Genomic DNA, 14,785 nt, shown 5'->3' with positions numbered 1-14,785 from the left:
AATATATGTTTCATTTGTAAACAAAATAGGAGATAATATAAAAAGGGATCTTTTTATAGACTGTTCTATTCTCTGCCTTTACAATAATCATTTGTTGAGTGATTTTAATATACAATTTAGTCCTTTTAAATATTTATAAATAATGCTTCCATTTAGACTGTCTCATTCACCAATATTTTTTTCTCCTCTTTTTCTTATTTTTTCTCCTCTTTTAAACATATGATAGGATTGGTGTGCTACAATGAACTGATTTTATTCACCTTAAGTTGCTTAATGTTTTGTAATTCTTGAAAATGTCCACTTGCAATGCCTTGACATTCTTTTGCAGGGGAAAAAAAGTAAACATGCTGAAGACCTATTTATTGATTTCTGGATACATCTCAACTACATTGTTACCTCCCTGTGGCTGAGCTACATTTCATATTCTTTGTTGCCTCTTGTATCTACTATACTGTTAGCAGTCTCAAATATTTTTTCATTGATTGATTTTGTCAGTCTGCCAGTGACATTCATCTCCCTCCTGGGTATTTCCACCTCAAAATTCCACAAGCACCAAAAAAGGATGCCCAAAAAGGAATTCAACAATTCTGCTCCCAATTTTTCTACTCTGAGTGAAAAAAGACTATCATTTTTCCAGACATGGTCTCAGAGTCCTTCTTCACTCTTTTATTAATTCCCTCTCTCCAAATATCCAATAAGTTGCTCAGTCTCATCAGTTGTACCACCACAACATCTCTAATCTGTTGGCTATCTTTGCATCAAAATGAAAACATCCTACTTCAGGCTCCTACAGCCTCAGATCAAAACTATCACAACAGCCTCTTCTTATAAGAGAAAACAAATTACCATATCCTTAATTAGTACTTTGAAGATATTATTCTAACAGTGATATCTTGAGGATCTCTTTTACTGAAGACTATAGAAGGAAAGGGACTTTCCTTTATAAGCTTTAAATCCTTCCCAAAGACTACTATGCACAAAAGAGGGAGTTAGTACAAAAATGTTTTTTTGAGCTCTTAAGGGACAATACTAATTTTACATACTTATACTATAATTTGAAAAAGATTAACTAGGTTTTTATCAACAAACTGTTAATCCATTATTTTTTGATCCATTATCATGCTATTGAGTTTTAAAATACAGTTTTAAAATCATTATAACTAGAACAGGATGACCTGAAAGATCCTCTAGTCTACCATCACAGAGGAGGAAATTCTTTCAAAGCTACACAGATAGAGGATTCAAATCAATGGCTTCATCATTAGCTATCACTTGATCAAAGTTTTTTTTTTTAATTATATATATATATATATATATATATTTTTACTTAATGATTACTTTATAATGACAACATTATTCCTTGCACTCGTTTCTTTTCCGATTTTTTTCCCCCTCCCTCCCTCCACCCTCTCCCCTAGATGGCAAGCAGTCCTTTATATGTTGGATATGTTGCAGTATATCCTAGATACAATATATGTTTGCAGAACCGAACAGTTCTCTTGTTGCATAGGGAGAATTGGATTCAGAAGGTATAAATAACCCGGGAAGAAAAACAAAAATGCAGATAGTTCACATTTGTTTCCCAGTGTTCGTTCTTTGGGTGTAGCTGCTTATGTCTGTCACTTATCAATTGAAACTGAGTTAGGTCTCTTTGTCAAAGAAATCCACTTCCATCAAAATATGTCCTCATACAATATCGTTGTCGAAGTGTATAATGATCTCCTGGTTCTGCTCATTTCACTTAGCATCAGTTCATGTAAGTCTCGCCAGTCCTCTCTGTATTCATCCTGTTGGTCATTTCTTACAGAACAATAATATTCCATAACATTCATATACCACAATTTACCCAGCCATTCTCCAATTGATGGGCATCCATTCATTTTCCAGTTTCTAGCCACTACAAATAGGGCTGCTACAAACATTTTGGCACATACAGGTCCCTTTCCCTTCTTTAGTATTTCTTTGGGATATAAGCCCCATAGAAACACTGCTGGATCAAAGGGTATGCACAATTTGATAATTTTTTGGGCATAATTCCAGATTGCTCTCCAGAATGGTTGGATTCGTTCACAACTCCACCAACAATGCATTAGTGTCCCAGTTTTCCCGCATCCCCTCCAACATTCATCATTATTTTTTCCTGTCATCTTAGCCAATCTGACAGGTGTATAGTGGTATCTCAGAGTTGTCTTAATTTGCATTTCTCTGATCAATAATGATTTGGAACACTCTTTCATATGAGTGGTAATAGTTTCAATTTCATCCTCTGAAAATTGTCTATTCATATCCTTTGACCATTTATCAATTGGAGAATGGCTTGATTTCTTATAAATTTGAGTCAGTTCTCTATATATTTTAGAAATGAGGCCTTTATCAGAACCTTTAACTGTGAAGATGTTTTCCCAGTTTGTTGCTTCCTTTCTAATCTTGTTTGCATTAGTTTTGTTTGTACAAAGGCTTTTTAATTTGATGTAATCAAAATTTTCTATTTTGTGATCAGTAATGGTCTCTAGTTCATCTTTGGTCACAAATTTCTTTCTCCTCCACAAGTCTGAGAGATAAACTATTCTATGTTCCTCTAATTTATTTATAATTCTCGTTCTTTATGCCTAGGTCATGGACTCATTTTGATCTTATCTTGGTATATGGTGTTAGGTCACTTGATCAAAGTTAATAAACTAGTAAATCAGTTGATTAGATAATCTTTTTTACTGACTTTTCCCAGAAATGAATCTTAATCTCATCACATCACAGTTTTCCCCATATCCATGCCTCCCTATCTCACATTGTATTGGGCCTATAGTTTGCAAATCTTATATTTCAAGTAGCTTTCAAGGTTCTTTGCTGCTATTTTAAGGTAATCTTTGTTAAAATTTTTTGTAATAACCAAATTTAAATAAGCTACAAAAAAGAAAATGAAAGTTAATGAAAGAAAAGAATGCTCCCAAACAAATAAAAATACTATATTTAATTTTAATTTCTCTGCTCTAAAAGCTTGTTACACAACAGGAAAAACAATAACATACTTACTACTGTAAGTATCCCTGTAATATAAGCCTTAAACATGCTCTCAATGTAGCTGAGATAATAAGTAGGTAAACATAGTAAGCATCAATTCTGAGAACTTGTAACAGTTAACCACAGAAGTTAAGTACATTTAAAAGCTTGTTAATCTATTCAACACACTACTTGTGGGTTTATCACTTGTGGTACTTCTATGATTTGAGATAAATTGCATCTGAACTGCACTTGTAAATGAGATTTTCAGGCAATTCATTGGCATTTGATCTTTCTGATTTTCCATTTGATTCTTTCTGGATGTGAGCTACATGAATATTTGTGGTCATTCAGGGCAGGGCTCTAAATTAGGGAGTGTCTCCTCAAGACAACACACAAAGAGCCAAAAGCAAAAGACATGCTTCCCTTTCCTCAAAGGCTTCCTTCCTGTTCTCTGACTTAAATATTTCCAATCTTCTTCCTCTGGAGGGAATTATCAACAGACTCCTCCTTTCTGTTGCAGAATTCACCCACCTACACATCAGAGTCTGCAGGACAGGGCAGGGCTGAGTAGACAAATTACTGGGGATTTCTATGCTTTGACTTTTGTTTCCTAGCCATTTAATGGACACTACAATTGGTCTTACACTAAGCAGGCTCCAGCAACTCAAATAGCAAATCCTAATTACATACCTGTATTTTTAGATAGAAAGTGTTTATAAGGAGAATTAAAATTCAAAAAGGCCACATTTCAGTTAGGAAACAAAGTTCCAAACAAAAGCTTCAAGAAACAACTCTGGAAATGGCATTTCTCTACCCCCAGATATTCATATTAATTATATATAGCTCTACTGTACCGTTTGAGACTCAGATTTATTTGCTTATTAATCTCTACATCACAGAAAGAACACTACTGTACAACAAGAAATATAAACGAAAGGAGGTCAAAAAAACAGTTTACTTTGACAATTTTCTAAAGGGTCAGGCAAGAGCTGCTGCCCTGCTACTCTTTCATTCGCTACCTAAGACAAGTGATATTTCAAATGTCTGCATCCTATTAGACTGACAATTCCTTCTGATGTGTGGAGACTTCATATAACTGCCCTGTTTCACTTAAAAGCTCTTTCAGTTTTCAGTCTAAGCAAGAACTATTTCAAGAAAAGAACTCCTCCCTTTCAAGTCCCCAGAAGTAGCCACCTTCCCATTCCTCTAAATATATTAACAAGAGATAAATCAAAATTCAAACTATTTCAGTCACTAAAAATGCTACCTCATTATTCTTTAATTGAATCACAATTTTCCCTGACTCATTTTATAGCTAAATCTAAAAATTTTTATTATTCATCCGATATATTGTGAGTATGCTATTCAACTACATATTGGACCCAGCTGACAAGTTGGCTAGTTTTGTCCAAGTGTTTTCCTTCCTCCTCTGTCTTTATTTATTTATTTATTTTATTGTAAAGGATGGCTCTCTGGAAGGGGAAGAGAAAAGGGATATACTAGGAAATTAAAGCAATCTAAACAAATACTAATAAAAATAATTAGGTGTATATAAAGATGCAGTTATGATTGGATGGAACTAGAAGGAACCCCTCCCCCGAAAAGTCACCTAATCAACCAATCTAATGAATGCTTAATGAGCTCCCATCAAGTGCATCAAGTGCTCATGATTTGTGGAATATTATAATAAGAATGAGATCTGCATCTGAATCCTTGTTCTACCACTAACTAGGTATTTGACAGAGGAAATGTTATTTCCCTTATCTGGAGCTCAATTTCCCTGACTGTAAAATAATGGGGTTGTATTAGACACCTAAAATCTATTCCAGTTTTTGTATAATATAATGCATGAACATTTAAAGAAATAGATCAGAACCCATCTAGAATTTAGAAATCTATTTAGCAATAGAAATTAACTGACTGTGCCAGAATCAAACTACTAGCAAACGCCAGAGGCAAGATTAGAATAAGATCTTAATCTCAGCACTATCCCTCACAGCCTTGGTTTTAGAGAAGCTACCCTTGTGAAAAAGGAATTTGTCAGCCCAAACATCATCAATACCAACTGCTAACTTACTGCCACCAACAAAGCAGGCAAGTCAGTTTGAAATAGAAAGTAGTCTGAAGTAGAGAGCTGGACAATCAACGGGTTGCTTAGGCAAGTGCACTTATTCAACAATCACAGCTACTGAATACCAAGATAAGAAAGTTCTTGTTATCAAAGTCCTTGGCACCATCAAACAGTTCAATGTTAAAAACAGATATGACTTTATTAATTAAAAATGACTCTAAAGATATATAATAATCAATTTTACTGATGTGTCTTTATGACCATTAGATCTTTCCTTCTATTCTACAACTGGTTCTATCTTTGGATGGTCTCTTGTTAGAATGAAAGATTTTGCAAAGTAGACACCATCTCACTTTTCTATTTATATTCTCAGTAATAAGCACTAGATTTGTACAAAGTAAGCCCTTAATAAATACTTTTTCATTCATTCATTCAATCTATCCACCATATAATGTTTCCTTTATGAAACCATAATATAAAATCAATAAAACCATATAAAACATATTCAAACTGCATAACCCTAGGAATGATAGTCTATATTTACACTAAGCTTTTTGGTTAGCTTACAAGTCACTCCACATGCATTATCACATTTGATCCTCAGCAATGTCAGGAGGTATATAATTATTAAATATTACCACTCTGATTTTATAGATGAGTAAATGAAGGCTTCAATAGTTTCTAGGATTTAGGGACAACTAGATGGCTCAGTAGATAGAGTACTAGGCCTCAAGTTGGGAAGACCTGAGTTCAAATCCAGCCTCAGACACATAATACTAGTTGTGTAACCCTGGGAAAGTCACTTAACCCCAACTGCCTCAAAAAAAAAAATAGTTTAAGATTTGTCTGATGTCATATGGATAGTGTAGCAAAATCCAGATTTGAATGCATACTAAATCTTGAAGAAATGCAGGATACCTAAAATTAGAGAAGCTTCTCCAAATGCTGATAGAGACTATTTGTTTCTGATCTGAGGTTAAGCTCATATTCGTCTGATCAGCCTCAGTTTGTCTGATTAGCCTCAGTTGAATACATTTCAACTCAATATCATTTTGGTCCTCTTCGAGAACAAAGGACAACAACCAACCAACCAATCTCATAGGAAAATTAAGAGCTCCAAATTCTAATCCATATAATCACATTCATTCAGGAATTTACTAAAACAAACTGAATTAGCCCTTTCCATATAAAAGTCCTCATAGTTAATTATTACCTAACTATCCTGAAGTTAACAACATTATACAATTTCCAACCAAAATGTAAGTTCACATTATATTAAAGAGCTTTCAAAGTAAAAAATTACAAGTTATGTTATCCTTGGTAGAATCAAACTTTTATGAAAAATCATTGAAACTCCTGGCATTTCCTCCATTTTAAAGAATGTTTAGGGAAAAATTCATTAAAAATGTGAAGTCCCAAGATTTTTATTGATAACTTATCATCATTAACTTCTGCTTGCCTAGTTGCAGATTACCTATTGTGATAGATTGAAAAGAAATCCATAAAATTCAGCTATGAACATTCAAATACAGACTATCAAGACCAATGGCCAATATGAAAAAGACTAAAATTTATCTTTAAAAGCACATAGTGGGGAGGAGGGGAAAAAGCAAAATTAATTCTAGAAGCAGAAAGGCTGCACCTGCAACAATCAACACTCAATTATTTGTATGAATGGAGGTAAACAAAGTTGTACATAAAAGCCATGGGTAACCCAGAATTCAGACCTCTTTGGATTTGAAATATAATTTTCACCGTATATATTTAAACACAAATGTGCATGTTTTGTTGGGAATTCAGTTCAAATAAAATAATGAAACCACAGGATCCTGGCCAATTTCCTCATTCTGCCCTATGGCTCAACTCCTCCCTCTAACTCAGATGCAAACAGAATGGAAGAACTTAGTATGTTCCAAATTTTTAATAAAAATCATACATTCTGTGCCACTCATTTTCCTTCTATTCTGAATAACTTTAGCAAGAGCAAACTTCCCCAAAATGATATAAAGCTCTTGGTCCGAATGGTCCCAAAGTCCTGATGCTATTCTCAAAACCAAGTAAACCCATTCTCAAATTTTTCCATAAAGCAGAACTGTATAATTAAATGTTTGGATTTCAAATTATTTCCTTGACAAACTTACATGAACTGATGTTGAATGAAGTGAGCAGAACCAAGAGAACACTGTATACAATAACAAAAAGATTATGTGATGATGAACTGTGATGGACTTGGTTCTTCTCAACAATGTGGTGATCCAAGACAATTTCAATAGACTTGGGATGGAAAAAGTCATCCTCATTCAGAGAGAGAACTATAGAGACTGAATATGGATCGAAGTATAGTATTTTCACTTTTTATTTGTTTTCTTTCTCATGATTTCTTCCTTTTTGGTCTGATTTTTCTTGCATAACATGACAAATGTAGAAATATGTTTAAAAGAATTATATATATTTAATTTATATCCTATTACTTGCAATCCTGGCAGGGTAAGAGAAGGAAGGAGAAAAAATTGGAATACAAAGTTTTACAAAAATGAATGTTAAAAACTATCTTTACATGTATTTGGAAAATAAAATACTATTGAAATTTAAAAAATAAAACAAAAACAAATTATTTACCTGGATGCTACATAGGAAGCAATTTAAGAAAGTAGATAAGTTAACAAGACTATAATTAATGTCAGTATATTTTGAATAGAAATATTCAAATGAATAGAAAGTTCCTATGTCTAATAAGGGCGAGTATGATAAAAAAGTATAAAACAGCTATAAGGAAACACAAATCCTCAGAAGAATTCCCTACAATCTAAAGAATTAAGGAAAAATTTTTTCTTTATATGTGTGTGTGTGTGTGTGTGTGTGTGTGTGTGTGTGTGTATCTCCACGGATGACAATTAAGAGGCACGTCTACATTTTAATCTATTTTTGCTATCAACACATTGAATCAATTCATTAATTTGCAACCAATTTTCTCATCACTAAATAAGGTAAAATTATAATGGTGAAACAAAACACTATCTGGTAATGTTAAACTCACTACCTGATATCACTCATCAACAAAAATGAGATCACCCTAGATACATAGAAATAAAATTCTCTTTATTTACAATCAACTTCACATTACTGTGAACAAAAACGAACAGTATCATACTGGCCTATGTTAATCAAATCTGCCAGTATTACTAAAGGATGCTTACTTATGCTATGAATCATAAAGCACTATCTCAGAAACATCTTGAATGAAGGAGTGAAATCAATCTGATGATAATTTGTTTTTACGGTTAATAAGTAAATGAAAGTTGACTTTTGCTTTCTTTATTATTTTCTGTGAAAACTGTATTCTACACCTTACAGGATAAAAAGGAAAAACACTGATTCTGACCTATGAAGGGCTCAAATCATACCCCCAAATTTAAAACTATGTAATGATGGGTTTGCATTTTTAATTCATAGGTATTATACCACAATGTCAGTATAGACTAATCAAAAGAAAGTATTGTATAGCTAAAAACTGGCTGGAATTCAAACTGTGAACCTTTTAACTTCTCTATAAGGAAAGCCCACTTCCTCAAAAAGCTGCCAAGATAAGTCATGTTTTGTAATTCCACCTTCCATTAATGCTTCCATTAATGCTTTTTCCAAGAAAAAAGAAAAAAAACTTCTAGAGAAAGATACTATCTCTTAAAGCAATACTTCAAAACTGTAAAAGGTCAGCTATATAAACCTGATAACACTGTGGACATAAGGTAAGCTAAGAATTCTACTTCAGCTTTTGCCCCTAAAACCACAATTTCGCATATACCCTATGATCTCCATAAAATAAATCAACCTTTGTTGTTATGACTGATGGTAGGCATGCCTTAACTTTCATTTACAAAGAGATTCCTCCTGATACTAATGATTTTCTGATTATACAGCTTTATCACTATATAGTGGGGGGTGGGGGTTAATCCAACATTTTGTAATGTTTCAGAATAGATTTAGGAAGCTCAGCTATTCAAATAAATCAATGCAGTGTATTTTTAAGATAAAATATTAGGGACTATACAACATAAAAAGCAATGTAATCTATTTCTGTTCTCACTATATATTCTTGGATTTAATTCCAAGAAGATGGGGGTGGGGAAGAAAGCCAAAGTTGTCACTTTCTTTTCCTGGAAATCAATGTTTTCACTGGATAAAAAAATCCCAAACTTTTGCCTTCCTATAGTTATGAACTTCCAGCTTGTATTTAATACAACATTAATGATTTCTTGATATCTTCAATAAACCATTAATTTCTTTTTTATAGCCAATTTTCCAGCACTGACTAAAGAACCTTCCTAGTTCAAAACAGCAGTATCTGTAAGTGGAAAAACAACTACTTTCTCAGTCAGTGTCTTTTCCCTGCCTCAGGAGGATAGAAGACTGAAATCAAATAAGAGAAATGAATTATGGGCCTCATAACATAGAGCAGTGTTGAAACTAATCAACCAACAGCAAAAGTAGTGAGGGGTTGTTTCTATTTTTAAAATGTTTTATGACTTTAAAGAGAAAACCCTGCAGAGAAATATGAAACCAAGCTGCACAATGAAATCCAAAATGCATTTGATGTCTTCATCCCTGCTGAGGTATTAATCCTAATCTACAAGCAGACCTCTGGTAGTGATTCATTTCAGGTTTGTCTGTAAACTAAATATGTCCATACATTGGGACCCCGGTAAAGCAAGAGTGATTCCATACTGCAATTTTTTTATTCTTATTTATGGGGCAATAAAGGACTACCATTGCCTAGCTCATAATAGGCACTTAATAAATGCTAGTTGATTGACTACACTACACATTAAAAAAAAGAGAGAGAAATCCTGAAATCAACACAAATATATTTTCAATAAAAATCCTAAATATTTATTTACTCAAGTAGCAACAGTTATGATTGTTCCCATAGTGCAGAGGATCAAAATCCACAGAATTAGATTTACTTTGTTCTGCAAACGATAACATTTTATTTCATTACACATTAACTTCTGGTAGCAATCTTGGTTCCAATTGAGTGACATATAGCAGGTGTCAAATCAGGAAGTCAAACAAAAACAGTACCATGACAGGAATAAAAACAATGCACCTGGAGCAGGGCCTAAGAGGGAGAACTATACTCAGCAGCATAACTTTCTTCAATAATGTAACAACCAGTTTTGGAGTTTTCCATCCCAAATGCAAAGGTAAATATTTGAATTTGGGTGAGAGTAACTTTATTGCCAGAATGAAAAGTACCCCCATTATTTTGCTACAACTATAATCAACAGAAACAAACTATCAACTCTGCACATTAGAGTTATAAAAGAGAAGTATCAACTTTGTGTATTTTATGTGTTACATAGCTAAACTCAGCTTAACAAAATCGAGCCCAACAAGATCATAAGGTGCTACCATAAAAATTAACTGCAGATAGCAGAAATTTAACCCCTTAACCCAGAAGTGTTTTTAAGTATTCTGCCTGCCCTGGAGCAAAACAACTTTCCAGAACAAAAATAGCATAAAAACCTCTAATCAAGAATGTCTATCTCCTCACACTTATTTTCTATTAAACCTAAGCAAAACAATATCTGAGCATCTTATAATTACAAAACAGTAATAACTGCTTCTTTTAGCAATAAAACTTTGGTGCTTACAGTATACAAATTCCCCTTCACTTGGTATCTTTGTGAGAAGAAAAATTCACTAAGAAAAATATCAACAGGTGACTTATAGAAATACACCAAGTCACTCTTTGCTCTTTTTCCTGAGGGAAATAATTTTGCAAACAAAAAAAAGAAAGAAAGACAGAAAAGAAAAAGAAAACAATCCCCCCCCCCTCCTTTTTTCTGCTCTATTTTTACAGTCTAGTGCAATGGTATTTTGGATGAATGCCAAGAGTTTTCTTTTCAGGGGCTTACCAGATAAATGCCAGATTCTCAAATCATTTTAGGAGCATTTTCTCATACTGTTTCACAGAACAACTCAGAATTAATAAGGATCCAACAGTTACTACTTTTCAAATGCAAATATGCTTCAATCTAGTAAATACAGGCCCCTCTTCAACAATTTGTCTAGTGTCTGTGTCAATATAACTCAGAGAATAACTTTTGTTTATACCAAAATTAAAATCCACACATTACAGTCAGGTTATCCCCAACTCAGTAGCAAATTAAGTGGTCCAGGTTTCAAACTGCACTGGGCAAGATCGTTTTAAATTACTATTATTTCACATTTTAAGCCAAGGTGCTCAAAACAGACGTTCTGGAGTGAAAGTACAGTGTCATAAAGTATAAACAAGTTACTAAACCTGGATTCTAGAGCTGGTTCTATTCCCAGAAAGCTGTGGGACCCCAGACAAGTCGCAACCTCTATGTGTTTCAGCTTTCTCAGTTGTAAAAAGGCTCAGACAATCTCTAAGGTGGCTTCCAGTTGTAAAATTCTGACTCATGGCTCTATGGCTGATGATCACAGTCTAACACTTGTCCTTGTCTTTGCTAGGTCATCTGTCCTACTCAGCGGCACTCCAAGGGTGGGCAGGGGGAGACTAGGGGAGGGAGGAAGAGGAGAACTTGGACTTCTAGCAGTCTCAGACAAGAGCTGATGATGACAAACTTGAAGCTATTCTACCAATAGGGCACATCGAGTTCGTTTTTTCCAGCTTAAACTTGCACAACTCTTAAGTGGTTGGATTTATTCTTTCCTAGTTATAGGCTTTACCTTTCTCCTTGTTTGGTGTTAGAAGGGGGAGGGTGCAGGACAGTCTGATTCCCCTCCATCTCCACCACGCACTTTGTATTCAGTTCCAGTTCTGGGAAGGGGGCAAAAAGAAAGAACATTTCAAAATGTGGACAATCCATCACCCAACCCCTCCTCCCCCTGCACAGACGACAGAGGACCCGAGGTTTGGGTATGCTCCATCCCTTCCCAACGCTCCCCTTCCACCAGGGCTCTTCAGCGGGGCTTGGCACCCTTTTTAGGAATGGCCCTGGGGAGTTGGGGAATGGCCCGGCAGCAGCTGAGCACTGCTTGGGGCAGAGGCGCGGAGGAGAGTGCAATCCGTGTACTGGGAGACAGCACTAGCCACCGGAGATGCAGAGCTCTCAGCAGCGGCCACTCTCTGCTCGGCTCTTGCCCTTCCACCCGCCGGCTTCCCTCCTAATTCCCCTCCCACCCCTCCACCCCCGCCTGCCTGCCCGCCAGCAAACCTCCCCACCCCGAACGCTTTCCAAAGTTGCCCTTCTGCCCGCGGAGTCAAGGGAGAAAGAGGAGGAGGAAGAGGAAGAGTGTGGGGGGGAAGCAAAGATACTTACCTCGTCTGTTCATGGGCCGAACTCTCACGGCAACTTTTACCTTGGTATCCGACATGTTTTCCAAGCCCCCCTGCCCTCCCCACCCCCAGCCAGCCCCGCACGCGCCCAGCGCCCGGACTCCGCTGCTCCCCTAGGGCGGCAGCCCAGTTCACACGGCGCCTCGCGGGGAAGCCTCCGTGCGCGGCCTCGGCCGCTGCGCCGTCTGCAGCGAAGGGCGGTGCAACGTCGGAAGGTCCATCCCGGGGGAAGCGCAAGACACCAGGAACCGCTGCCCGAGAGGAGAGAGAGGCGGGCGGGAGGAGGGAGGAGGGAGGGGGCGAGGAGGAGAGAGCCTGTCGCTGCTGCGCCTGAACTCTCCCTTCTCTAGCCTCGTTTGCATAACTGAGCTCCCCGCGCGGGCGCTTCTCGCCGCAGCCCGGGCGGCGGCCCCATCCCGACCGCCATCTTCCGCCCACAGCCCCGGCGGTGGCAGCAGCAGCGGTGGTGGCAGCGCTAGTCTCCCAGACTCCCGAGCCTTGCTCTCTGGGCCCCAGAGGCAGCAGCTCCGGAGAAAGCCGGAAACGGCCGAGGAGTGTTCGGCCAAGGCGGGGGGAGCGCACAACCCCAGAGCTGCCCAGTCCGGGACGCGGAAAGTCCTATAGGGACTCGGGGCGGGCCGGCGGGGCGGGCCGCGGCTCTTAGCTCTGGCGAGGCCGGCGGGGGCGGGAGGGGGAAGCGGTGCTGGGGGCGGCTGCTTTGTTTCCAGCTCGGGGTGGGCCTCAGGCCCCCGCCCCAGGCCACACCTGCGTGGGCGCCTGCTGAGTTTCTGCCCTAAGGGATCCCACCCAGACTGGTGAAATTGTTCTCTGCTTTACGCCAGCCTCTACCCCAGGCCCGACAGCCTTTTACAAAGCCGGAGTTTCTGACACTGCACCGGGAGTGTGTAGGTCTCATGCACGAAGTTAAATACTATGCAAACAGAAAGGCACTTGTAATACCCTCTATCCTAATCTTAGCCTTCCAGAATCTTTGTCTTCCAAGATTTGGTCTCTTCTCTTCTCTTCTCTTCTCTTCTCTTCTCTTCTCTTCTCTTCTCTTCTCTTCTCTTCTCTTCTCTTCTCTTCTCTTCTCTTCTCTTCTCTTCTCTTCTCTTCTCTTCTCTTCTCTTCTCTTCTTTATTTTCTTAATATCTCCTTTCCCATCATCTATCATGGTTTGGCAGGACTATATAAGTCAATCTATGGATTGGAATAGAACCAAACCATGCCACTTTATTCTCCCCCCCACCACCACCTTTAGACCTGTGATTAATAGGGAATCCCCAATATAGAAAGTATCATATTGCAGATTTAAGTCTGTCTTCTTTCTTTTTTTTCTCTCCCTCCTACCTCCCCTTGTCTGTCTCTCTCTTTTTCTCTCCCTCTCTTTTTTTCTTTCTTCTTGTGCACTTGTGATCAATAGGATATTCCCTATGTGGACACTGTGAGTTGCAAATTTAAGTCTTCCTTCCTTCTTTCCCTTCCTCTCTTCCCTTCTCCTTCCTTTCTTTCTTCCTACTGTGGACCTGTGATGAATAGGAAGCTCCCAGTATGGACACTTCCTCCACATTGCAGATTTAAGGATCTTTCTTTTTGCTTTGGACCTGTGGGCCTGTGACAAATAAGGAACTCATAATGTGAAAACCACCTCCACGATTGCAAGTTTAAGAGTCTCAGTGCTTGGGCATCTTGAAAGTTTGACTTGCCCACCGTCCCACAATTTGTGACAGAATTTGAACTCAGATGTTCTTATATATGAGTCTATTGCTCTGATACGTGACTGAATCTGGTATCTTTCCCTATTTTCCAGTGCAAATGCTATCACTCCTTCCACCCATTACCTACCAATCATTTCCCAATATGACCCTCCAAGGGAGATTATACTCTAGTTGGAGAAATAAAATGTATAATCATAAAACAAATAGGGAGGGGGAGGGAATACCTGAATATTACTATATTCAATCCCAATTTAACATAATTCAATCCCAAGTAATAGAAACATTCAGGCTTCCCCAATTTCCACCCCGCTTTCCCAAATATCTTATCAGCATTCGCTCCTATTAGATCTTCCTACAGCACATACATCTCTTTGTTGCACCTGGTCAAGCCTGCTTTACTGGGATTTGACTACTTGGCCTCCCTTCAGCCTTTCCCCCAATAACTTCTCCACTGCCAGTTAAATCTTCCTAAAGCACTGTTATCTCATAAATATCCTATACAAAAAAAAAAAAAAGTAATTTCAGAGAACCTGGAGCTTTGGCTCAGGAAGCAAAAATAAATAAGTAAATAAAAATAAAATAGTGTTGATTAACATTTCAGGATCCCCAGGCAACTGAGATTCTTAAATTCTAAACATTTATAAAGCTCCAACTATGGAGGTAATTTCCACA

General features: G+C 37.6%; 1 protein-coding gene across 3 annotated transcripts in view; it reads right to left on the bottom strand.

The window, feature by feature from the left end:
- The window catches only part of KIF13A (kinesin family member 13A), a 255,185-nt gene extending 242,679 nt beyond the window's left edge, over positions 1 to 12,506 (bottom strand). For 2 of the 3 annotated variants that reach the window (XM_051970639.1, XM_051970640.1), the window contains exons 1-2: positions 12,379 to 12,505; positions 11,786 to 11,876 (exon numbers count right to left, since the gene is read on the bottom strand). In XM_051970639.1, coding sequence (XP_051826599.1) covers positions 11,786 to 11,876; positions 12,379 to 12,433 — 146 coding nt within the window. In that variant the 5' untranslated portion in view covers positions 12,434 to 12,505. Of the gene's footprint in view, positions 1 to 11,785; positions 11,877 to 12,378 lie in introns of all 3 variants that reach the window. The other variant, XM_051970638.1, reaches the window with a different exon arrangement.
- Between the last annotated feature and the right edge of the window lie 2,279 nt (positions 12,507 to 14,785).

Source organism: Antechinus flavipes, chromosome 1, assembly GCF_016432865.1.
Source record: "Antechinus flavipes isolate AdamAnt ecotype Samford, QLD, Australia chromosome 1, AdamAnt_v2, whole genome shotgun sequence".
NCBI lineage: Eukaryota > Metazoa > Chordata > Mammalia > Dasyuromorphia > Dasyuridae > Antechinus > Antechinus flavipes.
Note: the sequence above shows the minus strand (reverse complement) of the source record. Positions and strands in the feature narration are given on the sequence as shown.